At 55.2% G+C, this 26,696-nt stretch overlaps 12 protein-coding genes across 12 annotated transcripts; 9 read left to right on the plus strand and 3 right to left on the minus strand.

Moving 5' to 3' along the window:
* Positions 1–291: 291 nt before the first annotated feature.
* Positions 292–3,017, plus strand: BU26DRAFT_92441 (uncharacterized protein). The gene is made up of 2 exons (XM_033836502.1): positions 292–1,823; positions 1,869–3,017. The coding sequence occupies exons 1-2, from the start codon at positions 604–606 to the stop codon at positions 2,908–2,910; spliced, it is 2,262 nt and encodes a 753-aa protein (XP_033679052.1). The 5' UTR covers positions 292–603; the 3' UTR covers positions 2,911–3,017.
* Positions 3,018–5,017: 2,000 nt separating this feature from the next.
* On the minus strand, positions 5,018–5,844 carry BU26DRAFT_92497 (uncharacterized protein). The gene is made up of 2 exons (XM_033836504.1): positions 5,337–5,844; positions 5,018–5,278 (listed from the first exon to the last, which is right to left on the minus strand). The coding sequence occupies exons 1-2, from the start codon at positions 5,734–5,736 to the stop codon at positions 5,142–5,144; spliced, it is 537 nt and encodes a 178-aa protein (XP_033679053.1). The 5' UTR covers positions 5,737–5,844; the 3' UTR covers positions 5,018–5,141.
* On the minus strand, positions 5,818–6,556 carry BU26DRAFT_435429 (cytidine deaminase-like protein; the record flags this gene model as incomplete). The annotated part of the gene is made up of 3 exons (XM_033824129.1): positions 5,818–6,013; positions 6,065–6,378; positions 6,452–6,556. Coding segments are annotated over 3 exons (615 nt in total), but the record flags the coding sequence as incomplete, so codon positions are not given.
* Positions 6,557–6,871: 315 nt separating this feature from the next.
* Positions 6,872–8,059, plus strand: BU26DRAFT_92451 (uncharacterized protein). The gene is made up of 4 exons (XM_033836503.1): positions 6,872–7,111; positions 7,170–7,185; positions 7,405–7,497; positions 7,552–8,059. Exons 1-4 carry the CDS (start codon positions 7,075–7,077, stop codon positions 7,856–7,858), a joined length of 453 nt encoding a protein of 150 aa, XP_033679055.1. The 5' UTR covers positions 6,872–7,074; the 3' UTR covers positions 7,859–8,059.
* Positions 8,060–8,708: 649 nt separating this feature from the next.
* On the plus strand, positions 8,709–9,103 carry BU26DRAFT_92515 (uncharacterized protein). The gene has a single exon (XM_033836505.1). It carries the CDS (start codon positions 8,798–8,800, stop codon positions 9,041–9,043), a length of 246 nt encoding a protein of 81 aa, XP_033679056.1. The 5' UTR covers positions 8,709–8,797; the 3' UTR covers positions 9,044–9,103.
* A 399-nt stretch (positions 9,104–9,502) lies between these two features.
* BU26DRAFT_509012 (uncharacterized protein) lies at positions 9,503–12,571 on the plus strand (the record flags this gene model as incomplete). Its single annotated transcript, XM_033827123.1, has 2 exons — positions 9,503–10,475; positions 10,533–12,571. 2 exons carry the CDS (start codon positions 9,503–9,505, stop codon positions 12,569–12,571), a joined length of 3,012 nt encoding a protein of 1,003 aa, XP_033679057.1.
* A 114-nt stretch (positions 12,572–12,685) lies between these two features.
* On the plus strand, positions 12,686–13,667 carry BU26DRAFT_92523 (uncharacterized protein). The gene has a single exon (XM_033836506.1). The coding sequence runs from the start codon at positions 12,800–12,802 to the stop codon at positions 13,472–13,474; it is 675 nt and encodes a 224-aa protein (XP_033679058.1). The 5' UTR covers positions 12,686–12,799; the 3' UTR covers positions 13,475–13,667.
* On the plus strand, positions 13,591–14,643 carry BU26DRAFT_92537 (uncharacterized protein). The gene has a single exon (XM_033836507.1). The coding sequence runs from the start codon at positions 13,861–13,863 to the stop codon at positions 14,458–14,460; it is 600 nt and encodes a 199-aa protein (XP_033679059.1). The 5' UTR covers positions 13,591–13,860; the 3' UTR covers positions 14,461–14,643.
* A 654-nt stretch (positions 14,644–15,297) lies between these two features.
* On the plus strand, positions 15,298–16,585 carry BU26DRAFT_569062 (WSC-domain-containing protein; the record flags this gene model as incomplete). Its single annotated transcript, XM_033833844.1, has 2 exons — positions 15,298–15,996; positions 16,058–16,585. 2 exons carry the CDS (start codon positions 15,298–15,300, stop codon positions 16,583–16,585), a joined length of 1,227 nt encoding a protein of 408 aa, XP_033679060.1.
* Positions 16,586–17,180: 595 nt separating this feature from the next.
* On the plus strand, positions 17,181–18,978 carry BU26DRAFT_608544 (putative P450 monooxygenase). Its single transcript, XM_033835851.1, has 3 exons — positions 17,181–17,432; positions 17,487–18,028; positions 18,083–18,978. The coding sequence occupies exons 1-3, from the start codon at positions 17,198–17,200 to the stop codon at positions 18,848–18,850; spliced, it is 1,545 nt and encodes a 514-aa protein (XP_033679061.1). The 5' UTR covers positions 17,181–17,197; the 3' UTR covers positions 18,851–18,978.
* A 2,427-nt stretch (positions 18,979–21,405) lies between these two features.
* On the plus strand, positions 21,406–22,869 carry BU26DRAFT_522775 (lytic polysaccharide monooxygenase). The gene has a single exon (XM_033829863.1). The coding sequence runs from the start codon at positions 21,776–21,778 to the stop codon at positions 22,652–22,654; it is 879 nt and encodes a 292-aa protein (XP_033679062.1). The 5' UTR covers positions 21,406–21,775; the 3' UTR covers positions 22,655–22,869.
* Positions 22,870–22,993: 124 nt separating this feature from the next.
* Positions 22,994–24,725, minus strand: BU26DRAFT_92661 (uncharacterized protein). Its single transcript, XM_033836509.1, has 2 exons — positions 23,837–24,725; positions 22,994–23,787 (listed from the first exon to the last, which is right to left on the minus strand). The coding sequence occupies exons 1-2, from the start codon at positions 24,274–24,276 to the stop codon at positions 23,106–23,108; spliced, it is 1,122 nt and encodes a 373-aa protein (XP_033679063.1). The 5' UTR covers positions 24,277–24,725; the 3' UTR covers positions 22,994–23,105.
* Between the last annotated feature and the right edge of the window lie 1,971 nt (positions 24,726–26,696).

A 26,696-nucleotide genomic window follows, 5' to 3' on the forward strand; every position in this document is an offset into this window, starting at 1 on the left:
TCCACGAGCCCGCAAAGAGCAGGCCAAGGCACTCGAAGCGGCTTGGGGCAACGAGACTGGCGCGATATTAATGGGAGGGGAAAGGCGATCTGCCGTGGCACTGTACATGGCTAAATGTGAGGGCCCGCTCCCATGGGCGCAGGAAGGCTCCGAGCAGGCGCAGCGCCCTGCAACGATGCAGGAGAGTGGAAGAATTTTGTGCGCAGGCGTCGCCGCAATTGGCTCCGCAGGCGGGCAACCGGCCCTTTTGTTCAATGCGTGAGGCTGTTGATGTGGTGCCGACCCTGAAACGGCAGCGGTATTGAACTGGCGGCCCCCTGTCTAGCGCCCACTTTGGAAAGTGCCGTCGCGGGTCGCTGCTGGCTTCGAGACGGGCCCTGGCCTCCCGTCTCAAGCCTGCCCAGTTCGCTGCCAGCCTCTCCGCACCACCACGCCAACGACCCCGACGCCCTCCACGACCGCATCCATCGCCCGCGCGCCGACCATCGCCGTCGAGCGCGAACTGCCTCCATTGCCGCCACGAGCCACCGCCGCCGCGACCCACTGGCGGCCTTGTAAGGGGTGACCCAGCCCGTCTGGGCTGCTCAGGAACCGCACGACGCGATGGAGCGACGCAACAGCAAGGACGACTCTCCGCACCGGACGCCCCCCAATCCGAATGTGTTCGACGACGAGTATGCCCTGGATCCGGATGAGGAAGACTTCATGCCCGCTGTCTCTGACGGCTTTCGCCCCTCGAACGCGAGGGAGCGCCCCGATGGCGACGGGCAGGATCACGATCGGAACCCACCGCAGCGACCGCCCTTCACGACCACAAGGTCAGCAGAGACGGACCTACGAAGGACGGCGACGCGAAACAGCATAGCGAAGGTGCCATTTGGGCCGGAATCGAATGCTCACAATGGCAGGAATCCGGGCACCCACAGTCGAGGGCTCAGTTCGCAGGCGACGCCCCTACAGCATCGAGAATCGGTCAGCTCTACGGCATCCTTTGCTACCATGACTAGATCTGAAAGCGTCTTCGAGACGGGGCCGAGCCACCCGTACGGCATGTACCCGCAAAACACCATGGCGCGCAGCTCAAGCATTGCAACCACCTCAACACAGCAACAACCACAGCCACCCTCGTCGTTACAAGGCCCGACACATCCCTATGGCATGTACCCGCAGAACGTCATCGATGACGAACCGCCAATGCCGCCGGTGCAGACCGCAATCCCCGTGGGATTCCCAGGGATCAACACAGGATACCACAGACAGATAGGGCCAGACGGCGAAGAGCAAGACATCATTGGGCCCGACGGGCATATGGAGCAGCTACCTCCGTATTCAAGGTATCCAGAAGAAGGACCGACGAAGGCGGCCCTTGCCGCGGAAGCGAGCGCAACGCCAGCGGAGCCAGTGCCAAACCCGATGGCGAGCTCGAACGACGCCCTGTTAGCGAACGTCGCTCCTCCTTCTCCTATTTCCCCACCGCTATCGCCGCTCGCATCGGTAGCACCCGCTCGCCTCCCGCAGCGACGCCCAGAAACGCAGACCGGCAATGTGGCTGATCCCAGACCGGCTACCACCTCAGAGGCTGCCTCGCTGCTCCTGAACGATCCGGAGTTCTCAGAGAAGGCGGAATCAGTCCGTAGTGTGAAGCGAAAGGGCTGGCGAACCAAGAGGCTCTGGGGCAATAGGATTCCTGTGATAGTTGTCGTGATCATCATTGTCCTGCTCTTAATATTTGGTATTGTCCTAGGTGCTGCCATTGGCACTTTCCTTGGGAAGAGCAAGGACAAGGATAAGGATAGCAAGGACAAGCCCAAACACGATGATCCGTATGTAATTCTTCGATATCGCTTGATCATCGCTAACATTCGCAGGGCACCCCAAGTCAGCGGCAATTCTTTATTCGATGCCACGCCCATATCAACACCTGCGTCACTACCTCCATTGCCTACCGGAGCCTTCTCTCTTCCCCTGGGTATTCCTCAAGAGAGCAGCCCTGGGTGTCTGACCCAAGGCAACCAGTACTCGGCCTGGTCGTGCAAGATGTCTTTCGCTCCTCTCATGCTTACCATCAATGCCAGCAGCAACAACCAACCACCAATGGCTACACTGGAGGCGATAATCGCACCTGATGGAACTATCCAGTATGGCCTCCAGCCGCCTTCGGTTATAATTGAGCCTTTGCAACTCGTCCTCGACTTGGATCTCAAAGGCTATGGACCAGCATACCATTTCTCTACGAGGTACGACAAGATGGTGATCCTGATGCAGGAGGAATTTGCTGCTGGCTCTTCTCTGCGCAAACGCCAGGACGATAAGCCATTCCGGCATCGCTTCCAGGTGCAGCCTGGTGATACTCCGTGGATCTGCTTCTGGAATCAGACCTACATCGAAGGCTATATCTATGTCAAGGACAACTCTACAGCCGCTAGCATGACAGGCTTCCCGCCGGGACCCACCGATCCTTTTGCTCCCGTGGCTTCCAGTTCTACCGTCTCCGGAATAACCGCAGCGCCAACAACTCCCTCTGCTGTCTCGTCACCGACGCCGGCTCCCTCCAACGTCCAACGACGTGTCCAACGGCGCGATGACGGCTCCTTTCCCCGTGTACCGCCATATCCCCGCATCGTCAAGATAGAAGAAAGACGCGTTCCTGGATCGCCCCAACCGTTCTGCCAGAAAATGCAATTGCTCGACGACGGACGGCTATCCCAAGCTTCAAGTGGCAATGGTGGGCCCATTCTGGTATGGCTCCAAGAACAGGACCCTACGTTCGAAGAGTTCTTTGCCGGTGACAACCCGCCGAGCTCTTCGGCATCCGCTTCGCCTACGAGTGCCTCACAGCGCAAGAGACGGGAACTGGATAAGCGGACAGATCCCTCGGACGCTTGCCATTGCCAATGGATGTTCCAGTAAAAGGTTAGTCGGCGTCGCAATTGCATTTGACAGCATTTACACGGTTCGGGAACGTTTCATCATCGCAAATACCACAGGATTTGGGTCTCTATGTGCACGGCTATCTACGGAAAGAAATGTCTGGAGTTCTTTTTGGTGTATCTGGAGTTTTGTTTTGTCTTGGTTATTCGGGATCTCGACGCATATTTCTCGATCGGCATCTTATCATGTCTCTTATGTACGCGCGTCAACCTTTTGACAGCGCCTATTCACTATTTTTATTGGCGGGAGCCCCCGGAAGCCCTGCGCGACCACCAATTGGAGGATACCGCGATGTAATGTTTTGGCGCGGTTTGGAATGGAGCATATAGGTGGTCGGAATAGAGACATGATGGAAAATCTTGCTTGGAAAGGATTTGGATAGCGATGTAGAGAGTCTGTGCGGCGAGCTATACAGCCCCAAACTAGTAGTTTTCTTAGCTAGGAATACATCTCAGTCTAAGATGCAACTTGCGTTCCGTCCACTGCCATCGCATTATCCTTTTGCGGTTCCACCATCCCTCTATGAGTTTCTGCATAAGAGGAACTGATCGTAGCCAATTCGGCGAATCTGAACTCCATGCATAACGACGCTGATGAGAGTGGGACGGCTGTTACTCTTCATCGGCTAACTAGATGCAGCGGTGTATACTGATAGGGAAACTAAACTCCCGAGCGAGCGAGTACGGATGGAGCAGTGCTGCCCGCACCCCTGCCTCCCACGCTAGAGTTTCCCGACGTTAGCAGACTCAATGCAGGTCCCTTCCGTACGCGATTTGAGTTAAGTTGACTAATAGGCAGTCGTCCATGGCCGTTGGCCGCCGGACGCCCCTGCGCCTGCGCTCGTTTCCCCTTTCCTTCCTACGATGTGTGTGGGCAGGTATGTAGGTAGTAGGTAGGTACTTGAGGTAAGGTTAAAGCTTAGCGACGCTGGCTTGATGTGCGTTTCGTCCTCGCTGTTTTCGTGCGCAACAGCAGGTTAGGGAAATCAAACCAGATCAAACTAAACTAAAGTGTTTGATGAAGGCCAGCGTGGGATGGAGAAAGAGGGAGAGAGGTGATTGTGGTGTGGGGTTGAGGTTGTTTACAGGTGAAAGGAGTGGCTGGGTGCATGTGAGAAGCACCAGTTAGAGGGAGGAAGCGTTCGTTGACTGTTCTTGTTTGGGCTACTATGCTGTTGTAAATTTGAAGGTGGTATTATTACTATTCTTTTATAAGTCTGATGTGCCACTGGTCAACCGATCGAGCATCCTCCGATATCGCCGAGAAACCTGTTGTGTTCAACGCGAGAGTGATGAGCCCATCCGAGCTTAGACAACGGTGGCCACAGAAACTCTCGAGTGGATGCTTCTCGCAGCACTACTAACGTGCGATGTCCTCCTCATCGCTATCATCTCCATCGCCGTTGACCGGGAGATAGCCGAGTAGACGTGAATCTGCGAGTGCCCGAAGTTGCATATCGGACTTCTCCTCACCTGCTCCCCCCTTTGTTCTATACATCTTCCTTAGCACGCATCCCTTGACAGGCACAAATCCGGCATAATCGCACCTTTCCTTCTCTTCCTTTGTCAAGCCCCAATTGACGCACGCCACTCGCTCTGGGATCGCAGCAATAAGGCCACTCATAGCGCTGCGATAGTATTCCATGCTAGCCCAGCAGCGATGAACGACCTGAGCCTGGAATGGCGCGAGCTCTATGGATTGGAACGTGGCGAAGATTTGGAGAGATGTCAGGGCTGTCATTCTGCGGAAGGAACTCCATCTGATGGCGCGGGGTTGATGTGCCTGGGAGTAGTCGTGTAAGCCAAACTGGATCTCGATGCGCAGATGTTGAATCAAGGAAATATCGATACCACTAGGGAACCAACTGCCGAATGGTCTTCCTTGTTCGTCCAAGGAAACGATGGCACCGAACGTGTTCTCCGAATAAAGAACGTGTTGGCTCTCTCTGTGCATCTGACGGCAGACGGCTAAGATACTCGTTTCTCGCAATGGGAGTGAGCCGTACAGGTTTCGCGCAAGGCGAGATTGCATAACGCCAGTCTTGTTCAAGAGATGGTATTTCTTCGAGAGGCCGGCTCCTTTCCTGGCTCTGTATTGCTCGGTGCGCTCGGCGTACCTCTGATCGATGCGACGGCGCTCTATTCTGCGGGTCACATCGTTGACAAGGATCACTCTATCGATCTGCTCGTAAAAGTACGACATGCTGCCATCTATGTGGTGTATGTAGAAACCGCGTTCTTCACGATTATCGGTGAGTACGTAACCGTAAATTTTGTTGCGCAGCTCCGCTGGTAATCTGAGGAATGGGAAGGGCTTCGCCGTTGCAAGGTCCGCGGAGCTATTCGCACTGTAAGAGAGACAGTCAGTACAGAGACAATAGAGATTGCTGGCATGGGCTCTTCCCTTTTGCTCTTTCCTGCGGACTCCCCTTCCTGTGGCCCCAGCCCCCGAATCGGTAGCGGCCGCTGGTAGAACTCTTGCGGCGAGACGCCGCTGTCCTCCATGTTGCTGGGAGAGGATGTTGACGGGTTCGGGGGTTGGTGTGTTATTGCAGGTGGCGGTAGACGGAATGTAGGCGGGGTAGTGAGTGAAGAAAGAGGAGGCAAGAGCGGTCGACGTCGGCACAGAGGCGGCAGGTGCTCCACACGTGACTAGCCCCGCCGACCGGGAAAGTTTTCGCGAGAAGCTAATGGCGATGGGAAACAAGAGGGCGATGCAAGCACAGTATACAGTATCAAGGGAATGAAGAGCGGCCCAGGTGAGCGCACCCAAGACATCACTGTCTGAATACGCGATGAAGAACATCTAGAAACAAGTCACGACCGACGAAGGAAAACAATCGTATGCTGAGGGGTATCTATACTGCAACGTAAATGAACGTAACTCTCAAGTAGGGTTGGGAGACGGCGTTTTCGGTGCGTGGATGTCCATGGGAAGAATCTCCGTCTTCAGCTCCCGCGTCTTCTTCTGCTTCGGCTCGGGTGCTTTCTCATTCTCCTGGACGTAGAACTTTCGTAGCAACATGATAGCCTCTTCTCTGAAGATGCCGCCGTGGACGGGATATGGCTTGTCGACGCTGGGGCTGCAGGGAGTCAACATCTTGCTCTTTCCCTAAGGGAAGAGTTGCACTCACTCCGAATGGATGTTTAGCACCCCTCCAGTGCCCCCAAAGCGCTCGTTCCAGCACCCAAAGTACACGGCCCGAATCCCATACTGCCGCAACATGCTGGCGCACATAACACACGGCTCGACCGTAACATAGAGATCCGTCTCCTTCAGCACGGTAATCGGATTCGTCGACAGAATACTCGCCAGTGCAACAAACTCGGCGTGTCTCGTGCCATTCAGTGTGCGGTTCGTCTCGTTCATGCCCCGTCCGATGATTTCGCCATCCTTCACAAAGACGCAGCCCACTGGCGTCTCGTCGCTCTTCAGCGCAAGCTCGGCCTGTTTTTGGTTTGATGAGTCAGCCAGGTGCTGCGGATGCGAAGGCGAGAGCCGGCCGTAGCGGGTGATTCACCATGTTTATGGCGTCGCGCATGAAGCGCTCATGATACGCTTTTTCCTCCGCGTTCATGGCGCTGGGGTCGTGATCTGCAGATGCGGCTTGGCAGGGCTGGTCATCCTCGTTGATGGCGGAGGTTGTGGAAGCGAACCTTGGAAGAGGGCTGAGCTGAGAAGATCTGTTGAGGCAAACACTTGCGAGGTGCACTTTCTCTTCTCTTCCCAGAGATAGTTGCGAGGAAGCTGACACCAAAAATAAACGGCCCAAACGTAAGCCACACTGGTGCTGCTGCCGAGACTCTTTGCGGTAAGAGCCGCCGCAAGTTACGTGGAACTTTGGAAGCCGACACCTCCGATCAAGACCACCGCATCACCGAACAGCCAGGCAACAGGAAAACATTCACAACAATCGACTGTTTCCATTGCACCGCCACTCGCCTTACGCATACGCTGCGTCGCCTTCGCGATTTGTCCGGAGCACGATAGACCGCCGCCCCCGATCGCCTGATTTGTTTGGCGTAGGGCTGAGCTTAAGAACGCCGACAAAGCTATTGACAACGAGCTTCGAACACCCCCTTTTCGAGCTACAGACACTGCGCATACCGATTTCAAGGGCTTGAGAGAGCTTGAACGGCAAAGATGACGCTCGCCGAGGAGTTTAGGTCGCGGAATTTCAGTAAGGAGACCCGCTGAACAAGCTGTTTGAGCCGTTGCTGACCTGGCCTCTTCCGCAGGTATCTATGGTCAATGGTCAGTCGCCCATATGTCATTTCCTCCATGGATCCAAGGATGCCTGCGCAGCTGCTTTGCGGCATTACAGGCCTACAGTCATGGCGACGGCTGAGGGTCGCGATGCGGATATCGGCCAGCCCCGGACATCTATGCGCAACAAACAACGGGCGTTGTGGACGAGGCAGCTGCAACGGAGAAGAAGTACTAAATGCAGCTTGATGCTAACTTCGTGCATAGGACCGGAGTGCTCTGCATATTCCTCTGCTTCGCGCTCGGAGTCGCAAACATCTTCCACGTCGGCTTCGTCATCGCCTTCAGTATCATATGCTTGTATGTGCCATACCTCGCAGTATCACCCGTGACCCCTTGTCTGACAATTCCCAGAGTATGCGCATTCCTCATCATATTCATCGAGATCCCGCTCCTCCTCCGCATCTGCCCGACTTCCCCAAAGTTCGACGCCTTCATCCGCCGATTCGAAACAAACTTTATGCGCGCCGCCATCTACGGCGTCATGAGTCTTGTGCAATGGCTCAGCCTCTTGGCTAAGCCCCGGCCGACGAGCTTGATCGCCGCTGCCATCTTCCTAATGTTCGCGGCTGCCTTCTACGCGCTTGCTGGTATCAAGGGACAGGCGTTCCAGGGCAGCAAGACGCTGGGTGGCCAGGGCGTCGCGCAGATGATCATATAGCGGGGAGAAGAAGGAGCAAGACGGAATGTGGAAAGCATTGCAGGAGAGATGAGGGTGCCGGAACTGCAGAGGAGACGGAAGTTTGACGTTGATGGGTCACAATTCCATATGAGCGACTACCATTGCAGTTCGTCAACGCGGTCGAATACTCTACCTTCCGCGAGGGTTTGAAGGAATACTATTATTGAAGGCGAGGGTTCATCTTCTTGTATCATCAACGATCAGCTAGGCGTTCGATAGGCAGGGTTCCAATGTTCTTGAAAAGAATGGGCTTGGTTGGGTTCTGCGGTTCTGTGCAGGAGCTTGATGGGTCAATGGATTGATTCGATGAATATCATTGTTATTATTCGCTCTCGGTAGTCTCAGAAGCGATGTCCTTTTCGCGTGGCAGAGATACGTAATATGGGCCTGTACACATGCCACATCATGGATGGTATGACGGAATCGACGGGTGCGCACCAATTGCTTGGAACTTCAGAGCCTCATGATATGGTACGACCTCAGCACATTTTTAGTCAACCGTTTACTTCATATACCATATTCAACCAGAGATGACCTGGGTCTAACGTGATATTCACCCAGCAGACTAGCATGCCCACCACTCCACAAGCCTTCGCTTCGTTTAGATAGAGCACGCTGTCTGGACAACTGGCAAAAGATGTCTACGGCGGAACTGACGATGTCACCTGGGCACCCGAGCCAGCTTCAAGACGACGATGGATGGCTGGATCGGCGCAGGAACGGCTTGCCTGCCAGGTGATCATTCGCGGGGAACACTAAAGACGTAGCGTGGCGTAGCGTGCATGCAGCCGCGGTGAAGAATCTGCGCAGTATTGATCTAGAATTGCCGCAGGCCAAGAGGAAAGCGTACGGAGATGCGAGCAGCTTCAGGTAACTTCGGACTACGGGTAAAGAAGCACAAGAGGTGGGAGCTGTTCCATGCGACGGTCTGTCGTGCAGTGCTCGATGCGGTCTAGCGGCTGGGCGGCGAGCAGCCCTGGAGCTGGAGCTGCCCAGGTGGAGACTCGATGGAAATGCGCGACGCGGTATTGGCGCTTGTATCATTCGCCCCGAGAGGCAATTCCATACAGCTTCGGCGAGACATTCCTGTGTCAAAGCCAGGGTAGGCGGGGCCTTTCAGGTTTTCAGGGCGTGCATGTCTGCACGCAAAACGCCAGGGCCTAGCTTTTGCATCACTGCGGGTCCCCAGCTATCCATACTTAAACGCCTCGATCTGCCTCCGTCTGCTCCACTGGTTTGCGCCTTTTACCTGGCCGACACCCTGATCTCTCCCTCTTGATCTATTCATACTCGAGCAGCGCCCGATTGCGCATAACTGGGGTGAGTGCCTGGCCAAGCGCGGCTTTGTCTCTGCAGCTTCATTTTGCCCTCAATCGGCGCGGCGCTCATTGGCTGGCTGTCCGGCAGCTGCGTCGTGGTTGCCGAGCAGCTCGTGCAGCTGTTGAGACACTTTTCTCTCAGGCCATCATTGCGAGCTTCCATTCGCTCGATCCTGCCGCTTATCTCACGTTTCCCGTTTCACGCATTGAGTGGACGAGCTGCGTCACTGACATCCGCATGCGAAACAGCTATCTCGTCGACATCTTTTCTCCCCACCACGTCCGCACGCTCACCCCAGACACAATGGCCGCCCCGCCGTCGATACCGCCGCGCCCAGCGCGAGCCCAGAACAGCTCCGCGAGCTCAAATCTCATGGACGTGCCCAAGATCCCTCCGCGCCCGAGGCGCGGCGCCGACCGCTCCGTCTCTCCCCACCGCGACACGTATGCCCGCTCGCCGCTGAACGACCCCTCCTTCATACACAATGGCCAGCACAAGGAGAGCCATCTCAGCGCTGAGGTGCCGCCCCGCCCGCCGAGCGTTAGCCTGCCCTCGCTCGGCGAGGAAGGCATGGAGTACGCCAGCCTGGAAGACCTCTCCCGCACGCTCACGAACCAGAGCGAGAGCTACCCGCAGCAGACTAAGCAGGTGGCAGGCGACCTGCCTCTGTACGCCCCCACAGCTTCCGTTCCGAGCTCCACCGCGAAGAGTAGAATTCAAACGGTGACGCGCACCGACTCCTCGCAGGCTGCGGCCGCCGGCCTCGGGAAGCTGATGCCAGACGAGAAGTCTGTCTACACAGACTCTGGCCGCTCCGTCTCCTCCCATGGCGGAAATACTCGTCCCAGCTCAGTGTACAAGGACAAGGACGAGGACGAACACGGCATCCCGGAAATCGGCGTTCAGGTGCCCATGTACCCGAACGCGGGAGATGTACAAGCGCCGACTCCCTCGCCCTACGAGCAGAATAGGGCAAGCAGCGGCATCGGATTCTTCAACAAGGAGGGACAGCCCACTTCCCGCCATCACGGACGTACCAAGAGCGGCCGGGAGATCTTCCACGGTCCTCCCGGCAGCTATGGCCGCCATGGCCATGGCGTCATCCCGAAGGACGAGTTCGAGCAGCAGTGGTACGCGAAGCACCCGGATGACCTTAAGCGCGAGAAGGCCGGCGAGTACGGTCCGCATATTCAAGAGAACCGCAAGGACTACCACTGGCAATCGGAGAAGCTTGAGAAGCTGGTCCACGTTGCAGGCGCCCAGGGAATTGGAATGGGTACGCTAATGATGGCAGTTGTGCCAATCTGTGGCTGATACTAATTATGCACTGCAGGTACTTCCAGGGAAGCTATTGGAACTCCTGACGAGCAGATCGGCTATATGGCCAGCGAAGAGTTTGCCTCCAGGATGGCGTCTCCGCGACCCCAGTCCGGTCGCCCTGCATCCATAAGCGGCAAGAGCGCGAGCGCGCCCTCCATCCAATCTCCTCTCAGCCAGGCGAATTTCCCCGCTGATGCTCTTAAGAAGCAGGACACTCAGGAGGACGAGGACGAGGAGGTGATCCACATTGACCCTCCATCGCGCCGTGAGAGCAAGATTCATGGTGGTGGCTATGACCCGCCCACGGAAGACCTCGGCCCCAAGGGAGGAAACACAGAAGAGGAAGGTGGATGGGTGTCAGAGCGTGGCTATGGTGTTCCCATCCTTGCTTCTGATGAAATCGAGAAGCATCCCGAAGCCGAGTACAGGCTGCCTGCTGTCTCGCCGGAGCTGGAGCGTAGCCGAAGCGGCGAATATACCGTGAATGAGGATGGCACTCCTCAATATATTACGAAGCCGCGAGCCCATAGCAGGGACTCCAGCAGGAATAACAGTATGTCGGGCGTGCAACGATTCATTCCGAGTCCAGCTCAATTCGACAAGAGTGGCACTCCTCTGGAGTCCACAAAGGAGTACGAGCCACTGTTCCCTGAGGATGAAGCTCCCAAGAAAGCCAAGTCGTCCGTCGACAAGCTCAAGCGCCCGGATCTTGCCCGCCACCACTTCCCTAGCCAAGATGTTTGGGAAGATTCTCCCAGTAGCCACCACCTCGAGACCACCGTTGAGACTCCTCAAGCTCCTGAAGAGCCGGGGACTCCTGGCGATGTCGGCCCTGCCAAGGTATTTGAGAAACCAGAGAGCGAGCAAGCACGCAAAGAGTGTATCACAAAAGAAGACCAACAGTCCTTCCTTCCTGAGCACACGAAGCGATTCGCCAATAAGAATCTCAACAAAGAGCATCTTGCTGCACTCACTCGCCCGGGCATGCAACAACGCTTTCCGAGTCAAGATATCTGGGAGGATGCTCCTGAGTCACACTCCAGGTTAGAGACCATTGTTACCACACCCCAGATGGAAGAAACGGGGGAACACGCCGATGATTCACCGGTCGTCGAGAAGCCTACAATCCCAGCTCGACCTAGCATTCCGGCGAGACCCGCGAAAGCGAAAGAGATATCCCCCGTGGAGAAGAAAGGACCCGTTCTTCCCGAAAGACCTAAACCGCAGGTTCCCTCGCGGCCTAGCAAACCTCTCACCAAGTCATCCGAAAAGGTCCCCACATTAGACTCACAGGAGAATACCGAGACCGCACCTCAACCTAAAGCGAAACCCCCAGTGCCATCTCGCCCAGCTGGCTCCAAGATCGCTGCCCTGCAAGCTGGTTTCTTGAAGGATCTCAACAACAAACTTGGTCTTGGCCCTCAAGCGCCAAAAGTCAAGGAACCTGAGCCGGAGAAGGAGGAAGAGCCACCGAAACCACTGCAAGATGCGCGAAAAGGTAGGGCTAAGGGCCCACAGCGGAGGAAACCGACCAGCTCACCATCTCCGGCGGCCGCGGCGACCGTGACAGCAGAGGTTGCGGTGCCTAGACAGAAGCTGGAGATTGCTCCGATCACTACTGTATTCAGCATCGGCGACGATCTTGAGGTGGATGTCCCGGCTGCGCAGATGGCTGCCAAGTTGCATGCGGTACTAATGCCTTCTGAGGAAAAGGAAGAACCAAAGGCGTCTGAAGACGTTCTCGAGAGGGAAGTTCATGTTGACCCCGGCGAAGCCGATCTGGAAAAGACTACCATCAAGGAGGCTGAACCGAGCTCAGCAGACGTACCCAAGGAGGCGCTGGATGAGCCTATCGAAGGCCAAACGGCTGGCAAATCAGAGCCCATCACCGCTGATCCGGCTGAGGTGGAGGTAGAGGTTGAGGATAAGGTGGAGGGTGGGGTCTCATTATCGGAGAAGAAGGAGCTAGAGGAAGAGATTAGAGCCGAGGCCTCGGAGAAGCTGGAGAAGGGCGGTGGTGAGGAGGCTGCTAAGGATGCTACACCAGCGTAGAGGTTCTGCGAATGGCTGTACAAAGGTGTAGGAAAATGGTGAGGATATTGGCCTTGCCAGTGCTATTCTGGGACAGGATAGCAGATCAGTAGTCTAGATATCATTCCGTGTCTTGCTTTCGTGTAGTGCAGACGTCGGCTTAAACTGCTTTTCCAGGCGTTCAGAACGCGTGACATCGGCTTAAGCCGAACTGCAAATACCCTAGGCAAGCTTCTCAAGGGTCGAAGCATGTTGAGGAAGGACGGGTGGGTCGCGCTAATCCTCCTGCGCGCTAGCGGCGCTATCTCAGTCTGCCCGATCTGTCGCCTCACCTCTCTTCCTCTAAACCGGAAAGCAAATTCAGAGTTAGTCCCGACCTCGAAATCCGACCTCATCCGGCTTTACGATGCTGAATATACGCCAAGATGTTCTGCCAATACCAATATTCCCCGCACCCCGCGCCAGCTGAGCATGATGTCTCACTCCACCTCGCATTCCCACAGCCACAAAGCCCCAAGATCCCCATGTAGAAACATGGTCCCTGATGTATGCTTTGTAGACTGGAGGCCACTGGTATGCACATCAGGAGATCTAAGGCAGCCCTTCAAGGCGAGAGCCAACGACGATGCTGTTCACCTCAATACGTTTCAGCCTTCGGCACTTGGGCGCCCCTCCCGCTTTCGAGATCTATCATCCTCATCGGCGAGTATAGCGATCAGATGGCAACGTTCGCTTGCGTTTCCGCGCATCGCCGTTGTTCGAACAGCTGACAATACCTCGTACTCCGCGATCTCCTCACGAGGCGGGAACATCCACGTGCAACCAAGAACTACAATATCTCAGTCGTTTTCGCCGCTATTTATACATTGCTCGTATTTCGAGCAGTTGCGTTCCGGGTATAGAACCGTTACATCATGTCCTTGACTTTGCTATCCATTTCAGCAGCTCCACTATCGAATGGCTGCGAATACGATCCCGATTCCCGGCTTGGATTACGCAGGGCTTGGACCTTCGTCCAACGACTTCTCGATTGCAGCGTATACAGGTCCACAAGCCAATATTGTGCGATCATGAGATGCTCTTACTCAAATCTTGCTCGTATTCAGTCTCTGCCGGATGTCGCTATTCGCGTGTATCGCTAATACCCTATCTTGAACTGTCCGCGGGATCTAGTGCTCGACTGAAGATATTTAAGGCGGATCCCTTCGCTATACCAGGATATTTCAAAGTTTTATCAACAACATCAATCAAAAAACCTATTGAGACCAGATACACACTATCACATCATCTTCATCAACACAATCAACACAATGCTTCTCTCAGCTCTGCTCCTCCTACCACTCCTAGGGCATGCGAAGCCCGTCGAAAAGCGCGCTTGCGCCGTCGAATACCCAACGTACACGACGACGATTTCGTCCTTGACACCAGACTTTAACTCGAACCCCATCGGCAACAACCCCGCCTCCTTCGCCGTCAAAAACCAAACCTTCAACGCCATCGACACCATCTTCCAGTTCAACATCCCGCCCGGCAGCTGGGGTTGCCAACTCGAGCTCTTCTTCGACAAGGACTACTACCTCGTGCTGCCGTACTTCAACGGGCCGATGAAGGCGGACGTGTTCAATGTCGAGGGCAGCGCGCCGTATACTGTCACGTGGAACAGTGCGCCAAGGACTGGAAGTCTGTTTGGGACGACGGGCGAGCTGCCGAGGGTGCCAGATCCTAGCGCGAGCATTGGGTATAAGGAGCCCGTCAAGCGCGTCATCAACTCGGCTGCCTGCAGAAATACGATGACGTACAGGATGAAGGTGCCTGCGGAAGTGGGCGTGGGTGGAGTCCAGTTTTATCAGTACAATCCGCCGCTGTATAACCCGCCGTTTGGAGGATGGAGGATGGTGCATAACTGCTAGACGTGAGGGATGATGGAGGAGTAGATGGACTGGGGAAATAGGAAAGAGGGATGTGATGCTGAATTGCTTTCGAAGTTACTCATTCTCTATCATTGGCGTTAAGATCGAAACATGGAGGAAAGACACGAGAAGACAGATCCTAACGGGATTTGACGCGGAGTAAATATACACATAGTAAATGCCTCAGGTTCAAGAAATACATGTCCAAATGCCACCCCATCATTCTTCCTCGCAGTTGGGGACAACCGTCAGCGAAGATCAAAGCGGTTTGAAAGCCCGGAAAATCGTTCTATAGCGCGTCGAATGAGTCTGTATTATAGGGTTCGGGATCTTTTCAAGGTTACCTGTTCCTCGCCCAGACGACGTCCAAGGGCTAAAAAGACGCTAGGACGTCGAAGGACTGGTGTTTTCTAAATGCGGCTGGCGCATCGGGCCCCTGAGTGACGAGGCGAGAGCCACAATCGATACTTTGCTCGCCAACCTCTGCCACACAATCTCCACAACGGAGGCTTTAGTTGTCAATTCTGCTCCATCATCACGAATCTAGACGCTTCAGTCTCACGCGAGAATGTTTCCGCTACAGGGCAGACGTCTCGCTCTCTTAGCCTTCGCCTTATGGTAGCTTTTGCTATCTTGGCCCAGCTATTGATTTCTTGTATTCAACCGATCGCTAATAAGCACCGCGTAGGGTAGCAGACGCTTCCGGGGATCATGCAATATGCATTTTCTGTGGAAAGGCCAGAACGCATATCATCTTCTTTAAATGTTTTCAGGTCGCCCTATGCATGGAGCTCATCGACTACGCTCATTTCGACACTTCCTTCACAGTCATTCATTATGAGGTCCTATCCGCTCTTTATCGCACTAGGCCCCGCGACCACCTTCGCGGCAATCATTCCAAGGATCCTTCCTCCGGCATCTGACCTTCCCTCAGGCTGGTCGTACTCTGGATGCTATGTCGACAGTGTCTCGACTAGAGCACTCAATCTTGCCTCCTACGCCGACGGAGCGCAGACAGTGGAGACCTGCATCGCCTTCTGCAGCCCAAAAGGCTATTCTGTAGCCGGGGCCGAGTTTGGGTCAGAATGTTTCTGTGGTCTCGCGATCCCTTCTCAAGTTGCCGAGGATGGCTGCAACATGGCTTTTGCGGGTGACTCTTCGGAAGTCTGTAGCGGACCTGACCGTCTCTCCGTGTACACCTCCGGCTCAACTGTCTCCGTCAACCCGGGCCCAGATGGATGGCACTCGCTCGGGTGCTACACTGATTCGGTTCATGCTCGTACATTCACCTACGGTGCGGCCACTCCCGGTGGTTTTGACGCTCAAACGGTTGCTGTCTGTACTTCAACCTGCGGCTCTTTGGGCTACAAGTTGGCTGGCGTGGAATTCTCCGGCGAGTGTTTCTGCTCAAACGGTATCGAAAACGGCGGCGTACCAGCGACAGACGAATGCAACATGCCCTGCAAAGGGAATTTGACCGAGTTCTGTGGAGGCCCAGATCGCCTGAACGTATATGAGGTCAATGCTCCGACACCTGTAAGTATCCATCTCACTCGCTCTGGGAGCTGCTTAGAGCCACATAGCTGACCCGATAAAGCCTACTCCATCTTGCGTGCCCACAATCGAAACGGGCGGTAGGATCGACAACGGAGGTTTCGAGACGGGCGGCGCAGCACCATGGACCTTCTCCGCCAGTTACGCAATGGGCACCGCGCTTCATGGAGAAGCTTTCGAAGGCTGCTGGGCCTGGGACTTCCAGCCCTACATGGGCACTAACACTCCCCGCGTAGCATATCTCATCTCCGAAAACAAGGTGACGCCCAACAAGAAGCACAAGCTTACGTTCTATCTCGGGCGCCGATCCTCCGCCACACCCACGGGTACTGCTAAGGTGAAAGTCACAGTCGGAGATGACTATTCGGAGACGTTTACGGTGTGTGGAGGGAGCTGGTGCGGTAGGGATGGCGCGGGTGGCAGCGTGTGGAAGAGGCATAAGGCGGAGGATATTGAGATTCGGCCGGGGAATCCAAAGCCGGTATTGTTTACGGTGACTTGGACGGGCACGACGAAGAATGATAGGAGTGATGATGTGTTGCTTGATGGGGTGCTGCTGGAGCGGGATTAACTGAGGCTCATGGCGTAGGGGATGCAGATAATGTGTAATGGAGGGATATCGTCACGACCATGCACTCAACGGCATTTGAATGCCCTTATAATTTATGTGAGTATGAGAATCGCAAGACGGCCGAGAAACAGGGTGTGCTCAAAAGGGTTAGTGCGAAGCTAAAGCGCCTGGGGTAGTCAGAGCGTCTTCTCCACCTCCAGCCCTGCCACCCTCCGCATCTCTGGGAAGAAGTATGTAGGCCAGTGTTCATCCACCACGGCTACCGCCAGTTATCTTGCATGAATGATGATACCTCATTTGACGCTTCGGCCCGTCACAGCCGCACAACGGCTCCCACAACCTCTAGCGCAGTCCGATAGGCTGACGATCCGTTCCGTAGAATGCGCTACCAAACGAGGGTTCTTCCGTCTAAAAGACGATTGACTATGCGTTAACCGCAAGTCTATCCAGATGCGCCAATGGCAGGTCGTTCCTTGCTTGCTAAAATTGTCGCGCAGCGAACGATATGCGAGCCCCTCCCCCAGCCTCGTATCGATAAGCACTATATAGAGCAACTCCTCATTACCTACGTTCGCTGCGTTCTTCGAACAGCATTGTGCAATTGCTGGGACCATGACTGTCTCCGAGTATCTCTCACATGTCAGCAAGCTGGAAGCTTTCGGAGCGTTGTTGGCTGCATACCTGCTTTACGGCATTTGCCTCGCGATCTACCGTCTCTACCTATCGCCCATATCCAAGTTTCCAGGGCCAAAGCTCGCAGCCTATACACTGTGGTACGAGTTCTACTACGATGTCGTTAAGCGAGGAAGATTTGCTTGGGAGATCAAGAGGATGCATGAAGTATATGGCGCGTGTCCTCCCCCTCCAGTTTCCCCCTTCTCCACCTGACATCGCAGTCCAGGTCCCGTAGTCAGGATAAACCCCTACGAACTGCATGTCAGCGACCCGGACTTCTACGAGGAACTCTACGCTGGCCATAACCGGAAGCGCAATAAATGGGCTTGGTCTGCGGACATGTTCGGCGTGCCTGGTTCCATGCTGGCTACTGTCGACCATGATTTGCATCGCCGCCGACGAGCGCCGATAGCGCCTTACTTCTCGCAGCAGGCAATTAGGCGCTTCGATCCGGTGATTCGGGAGAAGCTTGACGTCTTGTATGCAAAGTTTGAGGAGTATGAGAAGAGCGGACAGCCGGTCAATCTCGATGCTGCGTTCACCGCGCTAACGACGGATATCATTACTGAGTATGCGTTTGGCATCTCGTATGGGCATCTGGAGGCTGAAGGTTTCAATCCCGAGTGGGTGCCGCTGCTGATGAGTGCGAGTGAGAACTCGCTGCTGCATAAACAGATCCCTTGGATTACGGGGGTGATGAGAAAGATCCCGCTTTCGCTCCTCCTCAAGATCAAGCCTGAGATGGGGAACTTCGTCGTCTTTCAGGAAGTACGTTGCCGAAACTTTTCTGCGTCATAATGCCCCCTCTAAACGAGTTCACAGGGTATCCACAACCGTCTGGAAGAGATCCGCAGCGGCAAGAACCCCGTGGACCCCACCAGCGACAAAGCCACCATCTTCCACGGCATCCTCTCAAGCGACCTGCCAGCCTCGGAACTCACGCCCCTGCGGCTGCAAGGCGAAGGCCAGACCATAGTAGCAGCTGGCACCCTCACCACCGCGCACTACCTCAAGTCCACGATGTACCACATCCTCTCGAACCCGGCCATACTCCAGAAACTACGAGCAGAACTCGAAGGCGCCATGCCGAACCTCGCCGTTCTACCTCCGTATCGAGAGCTAGACAGGTTGGAGTATTTGAACGCGGTGATTAACGAAGGCTTCCGCCTCAGCCACGGCATCATCCAGCGCCTCACTCGCATCGCGCCGGACGAAGCGCTGCAGGTTGCTGGCTACACCATCCCACCAAATACTCCAATCAGCATGTCGTCCTGGGACCTGCACCTCAATCCGACGCTCTTCCCCTCGCCACACAACTTCAAGCCTGAGCGCTGGCTCGAGCCCGGCGCCGACGCGTTGAAGAAGTACCTTGTGAATTTCACGAAGGGGAGTCGCATGTGTCTTGGTAAGGATCTCGCAAGAACGGAGATTGTGTATACGTTGAGTCTACTAGTGAGAAGGTGGGGCGGGGACGTGGACGGGGGAATGAAGCTGTGGGAGACGGATAGGAGCGATGTGGAGATTGAGCATGATTTCTTTAATCCGTTTCCGCGGTTTGAGAGTAAGGGCGTGAGGGTGGCATTTGGGTAGCCGCCGGTGAGGTTAGGTCTTTGGGGATGCTAGGTGAGTGAAGGCAGGTCAAGTCATGGTGGCTTTTTTTTCTTCCTCGACTTTCCGGCAGCGCCAGAAGGGTCAATGAAAAAAATGGTAAAAAGGTGTCATGCTCGACAAAGACCAAATGAGCTGACACCTGAGTGAGACTAAGCCTCTTGTTTTTAAGAAGGTGGTAGAAAAATTCCCTCAGTGAGGAGCAGCCCAGCGGTCGCGACTCAGACAGTTCTTCACTGCCGCGACTCGCCGGTAAAGACCCAGATCCAGAAAGGTTGGGTCGGCGTCGTCGGTCGGTCGTTCGATCGGTCGCGTCGGCCAGGTTACAACTCCTCCACACCCCACCTAGTATCCTCCGCTCTCACCCGTCCAGGCGCCGTCGCCTCCGATGCCCACTTGCCAACCGGCCCTGCTCCGCCCATACTGTTCTACTCCTTGCCGTCTTTCCAGTGCGGGATCGACCCCGGACCACCAGTCAGACCCAAACCAGAAGACGCGCCCAGCAACCCGCATCAACAAGGAGGGAGGCCAACAGGCGTCATGTATGTCAGGGGACCAATCTCGGGTCACCACTCGCCGGTGGATCGCCTTTTCACGGAAGTGAGAGGCCATGAACATACCCCAGGCACGGCGACCCCACGCGGTAGGCCAGATGCGGAGACCCTCTACCACACAGCCGCGTGGGTGCCTACGTCTTCCAGAGTCCCAGAGTAGAGTGCAGCGCGGAACTTTTTGGAGGCTCACCTAGCCAGTGAGACCCCGGGCTTTGGACCAAGTCCGCGGCCCACCGTGCACTGGCCCAACAGTTGTCGTCGTCGGTCGTCGGTCGTCGGTCGGTACTCGTCGATGCTCGTAGGTGACAGGAGTGATTGAGGATCCCGTCAGAGCGAGGTGAGAATAGGTGAGAGAGAGAAAAAGGTGAGAGGCGGGCGGGCGGCCAGGCTTATATAGACTCTGTCGCCCTTGGCAGCAATTGGCAACAAGCGAACACGTGATTGTCGCGCTAGCTTGTTATCGGTTCTATTTGGCTCGAAGAGTTTCTGTTAATCAAGCTGTGACGTCAGTGAGAGAGATTGCGCGTTGGGTGCTGCTAGTTGAGGAAGGAGCGCGTGAAGTCGAAGTGAAGGACGAGGAACAACACCGCCACGACACCGCCCGAGGACCGCCATAAGGTGCGTGTTGAGACTGGCTGGTTTGTCTTGTCCTAAGATTTTCCCGTCGTCAGTCATTGTTTAGGTTGATCACCGTCCAGCGTGGGTGCTCTAGGATACTGGGAGTGAGAAGCTGAACGTCCGCGAACTGTAGGAACAACTCCCTGATCGGCTCTGCAGGAGCTGCTGTCATGCTCTATCTGTACTTCTCGTCGAGTTCCATGTCCGCAATAATCCAGTCGGTTTTGAGCCCCGTTCGTTGGAGCGCACCTTGATCAGAGGCGCATTTCAGGGCGCAAACCACGCTCTTCCTAAGCTCTTGTAGTGTTCTCATAATCACAAAGCGGCTGCATTAGAAGGAAAGATGCATGGCCATGTCCTTTGCTCAGATGTGTGAAAACAGGGTATGTTGCTGATGTCCGATCAAGCTTTAGAGGCGTCTACGCCGGCACCCGTCAATGCATCTCCTTCCAGCAGTAAACGGACAAACGGACAAACGGGCGCCATAGGAATGAAACACTACGTCTAAGCAGAGATGTACACCACGCGCGCGTAGTCTACAACTCCAGAAGCCCTCGTCTACGGCTGCATCCTTGGTGGATTAGTCATCGGGCACGTGATGACCATATGACCACCTGAAGACCGGGGGAGTGGTTGTCGGAAGCGGGGCGGGGATGCCGACAGAAACCGCCCAAAATCGTTTAGACGCTCACGGACCACCACCCCCGTCGCACGGGACAGTCTCGTGGCATACCGACTCATGAGCATCTCCGTAGCGCAGCATTTGTTGAGGACGGGGGCGACGGACTTGTTGTCGCTTCGCGTCCCCGGAAGCCCGGCCGGCTGGCTAAGTTTGTTTATCGATAGCGCGTGCGTGATGGGCCTCGCGTAAGCCTGAAACATGAAACGGCGGCGCTGCGCGGTACCGCCCCAGGGCGTCCCGCTGGCAATCCCCTGTGCTGATCCGCTCGAAATTTTAAACGTAAACGCAACTCACGTTGGCACGGTGTGATTTGCGGATTCGAGGAAATGAGGACTCGAGCCGCGCGCTACTGTGCGCGCCCGCACGTGGAAACTTCTAGCCTTGGAAGGCGCTTTTTCTGAGAAACGGGATGCTCCTGGGCACGGAGAAGGGCCTTCCACACACGACGAAGCGCCCGTGAAGGAAAGAATGGAGGACGAAGGCCGTGGCATGACCTTCAGAAGAGTCCGGTCCCGTGCGATACATAGAAACGAAACGGAGCGGATTTTGGAGTCTGCCAGTGCGGGGGGCGTATGCATGCACTCCTATGATGATGATGTCAGGCATTCCCGCAAACACATCCCTGCCAACTCTCTCCGTGTACCTACATTAGCGCGCGAGACTCTCCAGTCACCCACTACCCACGAGGACTCATTCGGAAATCACCAAGCCACGCCGCACGCCGACTCATGATCAAACCTTGGGGCTTACTGTAAGCGCGGTGTCTCCACTTAGATACATACAACAATGGCTGCGTACAAAAACCACCGCTCTGCCCTTCACACTGGGTTGTTTTTTTCCTCAACCTCAACGGTACACACTCATCAGTCGTTCCTTATCGATCCCTTAGTGGACAGTCACTCCTTTCGTATAGCTCTGGAGCTATTTGCAAACTACGCACCTTCATTCATTGCTCCATTGCTTCATTACCAAAAAAAGCCTTCATTCATTCTTCACTGCAGCTGAATCCCCCGTTCCAAAACCGTTCACATCTATCCACCCACCGTGCCCGCCATGTCCAAACTCCTCAACACCGGCGCTCTCCTCGCCGCCCTCCTCTCCACCGCCGCCGGCCACACCGCTGTCGAAGAATGGCAAGTCGGCGGCAAAACCTACCCCGGCTTCTACGCCGGCTCCAAGCAAGACCCGGGCAACGACTCACCCGCCTGGTGGACCAACCAAGGCTGGGGTTACCAGCCCGTCTACGGGGACCAGATCAACAACCCCGACATCATCGCGCACATGGACGCCTCCCCGTCACCCTACACGGCCAAGGCGCCCGCGGGTTCCAAAGTCACCTTCAAGTGGCACCACACGGGGACGTGCGACGGCGGCGAGGAGGGCTGGGACTGCAGCCACCACGGCTGGACGTCGACATACCTCGCCCCCTGCCCCGGCGACTGCGCCGACGTCGACAAGACGGCGCTCGAGTTCTTCAAGATCGACCAGTCGTCGCTGATCGACTACCGCGAGGGGCGCTACTCGCAGGGCGCGCCGCAGGAGCAGACGGGCTACTGGGGCACCGACGCGATTTTCTACGACAACGACAACGCGCAGAGCGTCACCATCCCGCAGGATATCCCGAGCGGGAACTACGTCCTGCGCACCGAGGTCGTGTCGATCCATAACAACGGCGACGTGGCGAATAGGCAGTTCTGGCCACAGGCCTTCAATATCAAGGTCACCGGCGGCGATGACAGTGCGCAGATGCCGGCGGGCAAGAAGGGTACTGAGCTCTACTCCGCGGACGATGAGCTGCTGCAGTGGGATCTGTACTGGCATGAGGCTGACAAGACGTTCGCTGATGCGCCGGGGCCTGCGCTTGCTGAGTGTGCGAGCATGGCTGCTGGCTCGAAGGCGCGCAGGAGCCATGCTAGGGACTTCTCGACCTAGCCTTTCCAAGTTCTCACTGGCGGCGATTGAGGGGGTCAAACTGCAGGGGTAAGGAGGAAAATTTTCGATTCATTGGGGACGTTTGTCATATCTTGCTCGTGACTGGTCTCACACTTTTTGAAGTTGTCATGACCGTTACGATTTTCTTCATGTACATACCTATATAGCCAAAACTTTGCATCCAATACGTGTTGCTCAAGTAACGCATCATCAAGCACTCGGTTCATGCGTGATAAACTCTGATTCGGTGATGCGTATACACCACATACGGCATTCGGAATTAAATTTAGTAATACAAGACTACGAAGAGAGTAAGATCAAGGACTTCCAGTGCCTAGAGTATATAGCCATCCGCGTCGCCAATATGTCGATGAAAGGGGTATCCCAAATTGTTCAAAGAGAGTAGACGAAGAGAACCGCAATCGCACACGATGGATTTCGTTGCATCGCATCAGCGAGACGTCTTCCAATTCATCATCATCCTGCTCAGTCTTTTCTTCTCCTCTGTAGCATCCATCTCATATACCGGCACTGCCGACATCTCAAACGCGCCATGTCCGTCGTTCAGCTCGCTATGTCTAAATTTCTCCTTCTCTTGCAATCGTGCCGAGGTACCAATCTCAACGCAAGTAAAATCGCCCTCTTTCTCGTGCCGGGGCAGGCCGTCTCTCTGGTGCTGGATCTTTGGGGGCGGCGGAGGTGGCTTGCGATTCCTCCGGTAGTAGCCCAGAATGTACCATATGAACCCAACGATGGCTGCAAGAGCGACTATACTGCCAACTGACGCGCCAGCAATAGCGGCTGTCGACGGCGTGGAACTTGGCGCTGAACCATTGCTCGGGCTTGGACTTATGGTGGATGTTGATGATGTTGAGGTATCTGACGGGAGTGAGGAGATTCGAGTCGGACAGCCGACCGTGGTCGGAGAGGACAGAGCGAATCCGTCGATAGGATGCGCGTACGCTTGGGCACCGGATACGCTTGCGCTGAAGATCTGACTGGCCGTGTCTCCCGCCTCATTGTACGCTATAACCGGATATGTTTGACTCACGCCAAAGTCGCTATAACATGTTCCTCCATATCCAGGGCGGCTCGTGTCAATCATCGTGTCTGGTGGATGGAATTGGTAACCGCTACCCACGGTCAGTATCAATCTTAAGAGGGGCCTATGGGCGCATTTACGATGGGCAGCAAGCCACGTAGTTGTTCGCTTTCGCGAACATTGTACAATAGTGATCCGGACAGACCAACGGACTCATAGCGGGAACGACTGACGAACCGACGGAGCCGGAGGACACTGATGTATACGCTTGCAGGAATTCGGAGGGGTAGCACGCTGTGGACGTCTGATTCTCCGCAGGAACAGGTTCGTTAGCCCATATCAGGTAAGTCGGGGGCTCCAGCATTGTGAGCAGATTTTGAGTGCATGTCGACGGAGGAATGAAGGCCGTCGTCAGCGGTATCGCTGTCGTTGGTTGAATGTACGATGTGGTGCTTGCCGAGATTAAGGTTGTCGATGGTAGAGAATCGGTACGCGGTTGCGATGATGCTGCATCTTGTCTTGCTTCCAGATTCTCTCTTGCCATTATGCGTCCTCCTGCTCGATTCCGACGGGCCGACATGGCGATGTGATCTCCGGAAAGTGAGCAGAACGGATGGGGCCTGGTCCGGCTCGTGAGTACTAGGGATGGGCGGACGTGATAAGCCTCTGCTGGCTTGAAAAGAGCGATCTTTCAAGCCTCCAGCGCTTTTATATTCGGACAAGTCAAAGCAACAATCGTGGAGAGGAAAAAAAAGAGAGCAGCGGAAAGCAAAGCGCGCCCTCACGCGAACACTGGGGATAGACCATGTATGGAGCCTGGCACGGACAATTAAAGGGCAACCAGCCCCCGCATCGGGGTGTGCTTTGCATGACGGTGGCTGATTCGCTGGATAGTCCGTCGCACCTCTCGCTAGTCCGGAGTGTGCATGAGAGCACAAACCCGACTACCAATCTCGTGACTGTTCCTTCGATCTCGAAACGCTTACAGGAGGGTGCTGATTGACCCATGATTTGCGAGGAATAGCGACGAACAGCGGCGCAAGGACTAACTCTGGGAAGCGGTGTCCTCGTGGAACGCAGAATCCGGGACAGGGCGACACTTCAGCGCCACGGACAGATGCCCAACATCGCTCCATGGCGTTCGGGATTCCTGGCTGTGAAGGATCGTAGGATCAAGAGACTAATATAAAGAGAAGTAGGAAGCATAGCCGCTCGGCCCCCAAGCTGCAACCCCGAAACTTGATTGAGAAGCAAGGGTGGTGTTGAGCTATGGAAAGCTCCGCGATGCCGGTAGCAGACCGTTCGATATGGACCGCGTTATCCTTACCTGAAACGTTGAGGTTATTGAAGGAACGCCAAAGGATTATGTCAATGAACCCAACAGCCGAGCATCTCGACGGCTATCAAGAAGACCAGGGCATCGTACAGCGCCTGCGGATACGAGCAGAGAAGGGGGAAGCCAGGTAGCAGATCTCTAAAATGGGCGAGGAATCGCATTGTGCTGGCCACTGCGAGTCGGCCCCAGGAGCAATCTGGACCCCGGTGACGGCTGGGGACAACGAAGGGCTATTCAGAACGTTGGATGTTCTAGCCAGTTCATGTATGGCTCTCGGAGATGCCGCGATGTCGCACTGTTGGACGGTCAGGCACGTTGCGGTGGAGAGAGAAAACGCCGGGGCGTCCGGAAAGGACCAGGACCAACGCCAAGACCAACGGTCGATCTCGAGGAGGAAAAACTCCTATTGGCCAGAATTCTCTCACGCATATTCCGCAATCACGATCCTTCCACCAACCGTCCAACACGTACCGTCGTGCACAACGTTTGTCTGCTCTCACTATCATCGACAACGACAACTGAGCGCCTCAATACCACACATTGTTGGCTTTCACCGTCTCTCCCTATGTCGAATGCGGTGCGTCGGTAGAGGAGACGCGTCCCGGAATGTCTCGCCTCTGGGACGCTTCCCGTAATGCTTCAGGGCATCACTATTTGAAAAGCGCTGAAAAAGAGCATGGCTATACAATCTACCCAGTTTGACGCGATTGGATCATGTGCCTTCTCTTTTCGGAGTCATTCGGCTGTGCTTGTATTAGTCATTTTCAATCTCCCACTCCCACTCCCACTCCCACTCCTGCCTATGCACCGTCAAAATTCTTGCAGACTTGCAGTTCGCTCTTTGGCTTTGCCCTCGCCCTCTCATAGCCCGGAGATTCAAAGAGTTATTGGCGAATTACATCATCATGATGGACGGTTCAAGAAAGAAGCAGAGAAATTGGGGCCACTAAAGAAGAGCAAAGTTAGGCATTGTAGGTTTCCTACAAGCCAGAGCTTGTGAGACTCAAAAGAGATAAAGAAGGCCTTTATCTTGCACAAGCTAGGCAACCCTTGTCCAATCCACCCGCTCTTACAAAGTTACCGACGAGATATCTTCTGCACATTTCGCCCGCAGACGCTCCACCTATCAGGACTTCCGCAACACCGACAACAAACGAGCACAGCAACAACCACCACAACCAAAAGGGTAGCGTACTCGCGCTGTCCACATAGCAATTTGCTCCAGGAGAGTGCATTAGAGTGAAACCGCACCACTACTCGACTTCGGTGATGGCTGGGAACCAGCCCATGGGCCCGTACCGACGACATTGTTCACCTTCCCTTTCACTCCGACACAACGCGCACAACACACGCGCAAACACGTCGAGGCGGAAGTTAAAATTTGCTGCCTGGCAAATCTGTTCCCCAGACACCCAACATCGCCCACCGACTCTGTATCCACCATCTCCCGTCTGCAGCCTCTGCACACAGGTGAACTCGGCCTCGGCGATATCTCCAGCGACATCACGCATTATCGGCTGACAAGCGATCTCTCAAATAAGGTGGGTAAACTCTACAATCCCTCTTCCTGACCGCGGTGGCTGCCACCCTCTGCGGGCAGGACTTGACCTAACTTGCGAGCAATCGCAACACACGCAACAACACACAGCAGCTGAACTCCCATC

The sequence above is a fragment of the Trematosphaeria pertusa genome (assembly GCF_010094035.1).
Source record: "Trematosphaeria pertusa strain CBS 122368 unplaced genomic scaffold BU26scaffold_15, whole genome shotgun sequence".
In the NCBI taxonomy this organism is placed as follows: domain Eukaryota; kingdom Fungi; phylum Ascomycota; class Dothideomycetes; order Pleosporales; family Trematosphaeriaceae; genus Trematosphaeria; species Trematosphaeria pertusa.

Coding starts and splice junctions, on each gene's coding strand:
- BU26DRAFT_92523 (XM_033836506.1), top strand. CDS start 12,800: ATGTTGAGGAAGGACGGGTGGGTCGCGCTAATCCTCCTGCGCGCTAGC.
- BU26DRAFT_608544 (XM_033835851.1), top strand. CDS start 17,198: ATGACTGTCTCCGAGTATCTCTCACATGTCAGCAAGCTGGAAGCTTTC. Junction 17,433..17,486: donor GAGGATGCATGAAGTATATG/GCGCGTGTCCTC, acceptor ATCGCAGTCCAG/GTCCCGTAGTCAGGATAAAC. Junction 18,029..18,082: donor ACTTCGTCGTCTTTCAGGAA/GTACGTTGCCGA, acceptor ACGAGTTCACAG/GGTATCCACAACCGTCTGGA.
- BU26DRAFT_92537 (XM_033836507.1), top strand. CDS start 13,861: ATGCTTCTCTCAGCTCTGCTCCTCCTACCACTCCTAGGGCATGCGAAG.
- BU26DRAFT_92515 (XM_033836505.1), top strand. CDS start 8,798: ATGCGACGGTCTGTCGTGCAGTGCTCGATGCGGTCTAGCGGCTGGGCG.
- BU26DRAFT_522775 (XM_033829863.1), top strand. CDS start 21,776: ATGTCCAAACTCCTCAACACCGGCGCTCTCCTCGCCGCCCTCCTCTCC.
- BU26DRAFT_92451 (XM_033836503.1), top strand. CDS start 7,075: ATGACGCTCGCCGAGGAGTTTAGGTCGCGGAATTTCA. Junction 7,498..7,551: donor GCCTTCAGTATCATATGCTT/GTATGTGCCATA, acceptor GACAATTCCCAG/AGTATGCGCATTCCTCATCA.
- BU26DRAFT_92441 (XM_033836502.1), top strand. CDS start 604: ATGGAGCGACGCAACAGCAAGGACGACTCTCCGCACCGGACGCCCCCC. Junction 1,824..1,868: donor AAGCCCAAACACGATGATCC/GTATGTAATTCT, acceptor TAACATTCGCAG/GGCACCCCAAGTCAGCGGCA.
- BU26DRAFT_92661 (XM_033836509.1), bottom strand. CDS start 24,276: ATGTCGGCCCGTCGGAATCGAGCAGGAGGACGCATAATGGCAAGAGAG. Junction 23,788..23,836: donor TACGTGGCTTGCTGCCCATC/GTAAATGCGCCC, acceptor GACCGTGGGTAG/CGGTTACCAATTCCATCCAC.
- BU26DRAFT_92497 (XM_033836504.1), bottom strand. CDS start 5,736: ATGTTCTTCATCGCGTATTCAGACAGTGATGTCTTGGGTGCGCTCACC. Junction 5,279..5,336: donor AGTCCGCAGGAAAGAGCAAA/AGGGAAGAGCCC, acceptor TCTCTCTTACAG/TGCGAATAGCTCCGCGGACC.